Below are 6,340 nucleotides of genomic sequence, written 5' to 3' on the forward strand. Positions count from 1 at the left end.
AAAAAGTATATATATATATATATATCTTATTGAATATTTATATCTGATTATTAGAAAAGGGAGATATGAGAAATGTGGGAGAGTGAAATAGAGAGGATAAGATAGATGCTGTTTGAGACGAAATAAAGTGAGAAAAAAAAAAAGAATTAAAAAAGGTACAAAAAATACAATAAACAATATATATGTTATAAATATTGTATCTATTAATTAATTTCAGTGTTTGTATTATATCGTATATGATAGATCAGTATGCAGTGTACTATACCAACTCATCATATTTGGGCAACATGGTTTAATAAATAAAGCATCTCTCTCTAGCTTAAAATTGAGGATGTGAAAATAAATTGTATTGCCCTTTATTTTCTCGTTAAAGTAAAATGGCAACCGATTGAACACGTTTTCCTCTAGGATATTTAATCTTGTAATAAATTAAGAGTTTTCCTTCCCAACTATTAATCTATGATGTCGTTTCATGATAGCTAGTATTGGAGTTGCTTGATCTTTTAAGAAAATAGACCATTGAAACTGTTCAAGTGGAAAATAAGCGTGAAAGTCGTGCATTTACCATTACTACCATGATCCCATTGTCTGAAAAAAAATTAAAAACAACCTTCTCATCTTGAAGTTATAACTTTTTTTTTGCCTTGAATTAGCTATACGTAAGAAAAACTTGAGCTTCTCATGATTTGACTCATCTTCAAAAAATACCGAAAGAATTAAAATTCTAGAGACCTTTTCAATGTACAATATTTTTCTGAATCAGGAAAGAAGATGGATGTAGAAGTCGTGTCTGAAGCCATGACCTAAAAACATTAATTTGACCTCAAATATTCTGGGTTCAAGTTTACTAAAGATTCATAATTGGTTATAAGTTTTATTTTTACATTGACTTAGCTATACATGGAACATATAGTAAGGGGAAGTATTGAGTTAGTGAAAGATTTATAATTCGAATTTTTTATGAAAACATACGCTTAGAGGTACCAATAATCAAGTTTCACGAAATGGTTTGTGTGTGTGTGTGTGTGGAAAGTCTAGGTCAAAAATGAAAAGTTTTACGAAACTAGAATAACATATTTAGTTTAATTAGATTATACCAGAAGGACCATTTTATAAAAAAACGATTTTTCACTCGATTTTCTCAAAAACGACTTTCGGGATTTTCATTAAATTCGTTACATCAGTGTACAATCAAGGTTTATTCGATATCATCAAGGCTTTATTCTCATTGAAATAGTATGGCAGAGATTAAATGCAAAATAAAAATAAATAAATAAATAAAAATGCCTCTGAAGTACTTTTGTTTCTTTATTTGTTGTTTATTATTATTAGTTATAAATAATAAATTATATTAGGTATAAATATAAACTGTGATTATTAACTAAAGGAGAAAACTGTATTCACACAATTACTTCATCCAATAGTACACAACTTGGCTATATTTTGTTAAATTGTCATATTCAAGGCAGGAACAAAGTTTGATTTTTGTTTTTCACACTTCGAGAAACTCTTGAATACGAATTTTAATAGTAACAGGAAAATAAATATTTTTCGATCAAAATAAATTTATGTTTATTTGAAAAATTGATCATCTCTCATTGTTGATAGTAATAAATAATGGAGGAGTTTAAAATATGAAAGAATGTGTTAATTATTGCTTTTCCATGGTTGTTATGACAATAATCAGATTTCGCTTTCACTTACCCATATGTGAAATGCATATTAAGGGGAAGTGTTTTCATCCTGATTAATAAAGAAATAGCTGTTTTGAATCTTATTCTATCCGTGCACCAGTTTTTTTTTAATACACAAAGGAAAAACGAGAAATTATAAAATAACTTATTGATTGACTTTCCAACAATCCTTTTTGTATTTATTTATTTTTAAGCGCTTTTACCTATTTAGTTTCACCGATGTCTATCTTGACCTTGTAATCGTGATTTAGTTCACTTCTGATTATTCAGTCAAACATTGATTCAATATAAATATGTAAACCCGATGACATTGGAACATTATGGAGAGCAGAATGAATCGGCATATTTAAGGTGTAGTGGTAAACATTTTTCTTACTACCGTACTAATACTTCCTTAGAGGTGTACTAGCCAATATTTATTAGGGGTATTCATGATGTTGTGTTAAATGTAAAATGTTAAATGTTATAAGCATAGGATTGCGAGCAGCCCTATGTAAAGTCATGTTAAATGCATCTAGCAGATTTTCTGAGTAACTGGTTTTATAACCTTTCCTTCCAAAACTTCATGTTATTGTTTACTTCTAAGTTTTGATTAAAGTAGTTTATTACATCATGCCTCAATTGAGTGAAAAGTGGATGTTGTGTGAAAGTTTGGCTACTGAGAGTCATGTGAGGAAGAGAATCAAGATGTGCTAATTGATAACTGTCATCACATTATTATTATTATTGTCAATCGGTTGCTTTATTAGTTTTAAAAACATCCCAAGCAATACTAATACACAATCAAAACACTAACTACGAGCAAGTAACCTTGTTTGACAACAAAAAAAAAGCTTACGAGCTCAGCTGGTCTATTGAGTGACGCCATTCTCCATTTAACAGACCTAGTAACAGACTCTCAACCATTTAATGTCGTTTTAACATGGTAAAACAAGAAAATATTTCTCCATTCGTCATAGGTTTTTCCATTTAACACGCTTCAACATGTTAAACTAATGTTCATGAATACCCCTGTTGTAGGCAGGGTTAACAGTTATGCAGAACAACACTGCTAAATTTGAAGAAAATTGTCACACTGCTATACGCCTTTTTACGAGTTCTTGGAAATGTTAATAGATTACATAAATAGTGTCTGTTACAGCTGTTAAAAAACAATCGTTTAAGGAAGTCATGACGTACAATTCTCTATAATAGACGCAATAAGACCTTCATCTTAAAAACTAAATAGTGAGAAATAAAAAATATTTTTTAGAAAAAGATTTTATTATTATCGTCATAAACAGAATAAAATACTTTTCATTATTATATTACAAACTGTAAATATCAAAGTTAGCCCAATATTTTTGTACCCCAAGTATTTATTCCTCTTTTCTTTTTAATATTGTTTGGAATAGAAATAGTAGTGTATAACTGATAATTATCAATTTGCCAAAAAAACACAAACTTTGCAACCTGTTTTTAGTTACTCGGGAAAATCTAGATTCAAACTTCAAAATTGTGCATTTATTGGTCTATTTCTTGGTTAGACATATAACCAGGTAATTCATACATATACGTATTGGTTTTTACTACATGTTCTATTCTACCAAAAAAAAAAATATATAAAATAAATCGGAATTAATTTAACTGCCTCTAGCAGTATGAGAATGGTAAACATCAGTCACTTGTTTTGGGATCTTTTGGTTACAACAAATTTTTTTCAATATTTTATGATTATTTAAACCATTGATCATATCTTCATATTATTTATTATTATGATTCTGTTATGTTTACACCATTTAAATAAAAAATTGAGCCCAGCGTAGACAGCGACTCTAACAGCCAATTCAGCAACTAATTAAGTGGGGTCATTGTACTCCCATACAGCTCTTCTCTCTAAAATGTTTTTCTATATTAAATTTTTATTGTATTTATCTTTGTATATTTGGGTTTCAATTAAATTTATCCTTGTGATTTTTTATTTTAACAAAATGTATTAAACAGTTATTTTTTATCTAATACACGTTTGATGATTTGATTTATCAGAAATATCTGTTCTAAAAACAATACAGTATAAAATAAAACTATTTATTACTTTCTATGCTAATTTACTAATTTAATAAAACATTTAAACACTATTAAATCGAATTTTTTTTTTAATATATGCTTTTATATCATTTGGAGTTTGTCTTCCCCATCTTAACAACCATCTTGGTAAAAATTATACTTCTAAAGATTATGACGAACATCTCTTTTAAAATATATTTCATTGTTTTTTTTATTGCCATGAAGTTAGGCCATTGACCAATAGCTTGAAACAAAGAGGAAATTAAATACTCTATTTTTTGCACACCTATATTAGATTATTATTATTTACCTTATTATTTATTAGTGTTTAATTTAGAAAAGCTTCTGATTAAAGCTCATAGCATTACTAGAGGTACAATGCACTGTAGATGTATATTATAACTTAATCCTAGGTCTTAATTTACGTTTCTGATCAAGCTATTGTGATGTTTAAAATGTTTAATGCTGCTAAAGATAAGATTTTTTTCTCGATATATCGGTATGTTATTGCTTTATGACATTAATGGTTTCTTACCAAGCAGGGATACTTGCATCTGTTGATCAATAATAAACGAATTTTGAGTACTTTGTTTTGTATATAAAATTGATTTCTACATGGGTACATAATTAAAGGAAAAATCTACCAGATAAAGTTTGCTTTTGTAGAAACTAGAACGGTTCGCATCTTGTATTTATTATTACTATTACAATTTAATAAAAACTTAATAATTAAAACTTGGCAGTTTTTTTTTTTTCATATTTCTCTCAAAATCCAGTTATCAATGTTTTCAGTCATTTACTATCATTAAGAGAACAATTGAGCCTAAACATTTTCTAAAATAAAAGCCAATCAATTTTACTCTGCCTGTTCTCATAGACCGAATATTTCTGACAATAAATTCCTGGAATTATGAAAAAAATTGATTTTTGAGGATAATGATCAATTTTTTGAAGTGTCTCAAAAAAGTAATGATAAAATAATATTAAAATATATATATAACAAAAAAATCAATCAATTTCAAATTAAATTCAGAAAGTTATGACCTTAAACATATGGTCAAAAAGTTAAAGATCAACAGTTGTTGGTTTTTTATTATAATTTATATTTCCAAATTCTTATTCCAGTGAAAAAATTGTGAAGATCTAGTGAAATCAGTAAAAGTGGAGAATTATAATAAGCATTGTTAATGTTTTTCAAAAATAAATTTCTTAGTGTATCATTAGTACTGGAGATCACTTTAATGAACACAATCCATTTAAAGATTAATTTTTATACCAGGAATTGTTTAGTAACAATGGAAGAAAGTACGAAAATTTCGCTCAAAAACCAAAATATCTTTCTGGTTTAAACATTAACTAACTTTTTCCGCAACAAATGAAAATTGTGGTTATTATTCGATATATATATATAACTACAATTTAATTCTGAAATGTAATAGAAACAAAGTTTATGACCTGTGTAATATAAAGATAAAATATGCATTAAATTCCAACCTCATAGTAATGATTTATTTTATTGCAAACAACAACTGAAACGTTTCCTAAATTACAATAGGTTTAAAATGATTTCAATAAAAATTGTTGAATGGAAATCACCCAAGGTGTACTAAAATTAACTTATATTAAATATATTTGAACATGTGTAGTAACATATACAATAATAACCAATGGTTTATGGAGGAATCATCCCTTTGACATATTATACTACACAAATTAAAACAAATTTTAAAATAGGAATTCTTGAAATAAAATGAAGAATTAAATAGAAATAATATTCTCCAGTTCAGACCAGTATTGTGAATAATCATGAAATAATTAAAATATTATTTATTAAGTTTCATCTGGGCTCTTACATTGCTCTAACTTTTTACTGTATCATTTCTGTGACTTAATTTTTCATTTGATTCTGTCATATTCAGTGAAAATCGATGTCTGCATTCATTATTAATTCTTTCATTATGCATTCAGATTGAGTATTTGACTGAGACTTGAATCTGAATTAAAAAAAGAAAATCTTTTTTAAATCACTTCTTTGAAGACGTTAAAACCTTTGTATTGATTTTGTAACCACATCATGGTAATAGTAGAAGGTCATCTGAAGTCACCTGTCGAACCATTGACAGCTTCATAGCTATTTTTAACGATTTCACGAAGACATTTTATAGTTGATTGCAGTGCCTCACTAATATCCATCTGAAAACCCAATATAAATAACAAAATATTGTTAAGTATTGGAAAAGCATTTTTTTAAAATTAATTATTTATCACCTTGGATTATTTACCGTTTTGGAAGGAACAATTCAGGAATACTCTTCTGTCAAGTTCCAGTAATAAACTATATCCTATAGTCGCACCGGACCATGTTCATCTTACTAGCTCAGCAAAAAGCACAACGTATCACTACGAACTCATATTATTGTAGAAACAGACGAATTTCACGTTGTATAAAAAAAATAAAAAAAAAGAATGTTAAAAAAGTTGAGAATTCATGTACTTGATAGTACAAGGCATAAGCACAACTGTTTAGTACCAATAAATATGGAAGTTACATAGCTAAATTTATTATATTTTTTAATTTATTATGAGTTTAGAGGGGGGGA

At 27.5% G+C, this 6,340-nt stretch overlaps 1 protein-coding gene across 1 annotated transcript in view; it reads right to left on the reverse strand.

The window, feature by feature from the left end:
- Positions 1-5,831: 5,831 nt before the first annotated feature.
- The window catches only part of LOC106685853 (NADH-ubiquinone oxidoreductase chain 1-like), a 3,872-nt gene continuing 3,363 nt past the window's right edge, over positions 5,832-6,340 (reverse strand). Inside the window, 1 exon segment of the mRNA XM_067053397.1 lies at positions 5,832-5,933. Coding sequence (XP_066909498.1) covers positions 5,832-5,933 — 102 coding nt within the window.

This window comes from Halyomorpha halys, unplaced genomic scaffold (genome assembly GCF_000696795.3).
Source record: "Halyomorpha halys isolate HHAL.00 unplaced genomic scaffold, Hhal_1.1 Scaffold749.1, whole genome shotgun sequence".
NCBI classification, from domain to species: domain Eukaryota; kingdom Metazoa; phylum Arthropoda; class Insecta; order Hemiptera; family Pentatomidae; genus Halyomorpha; species Halyomorpha halys.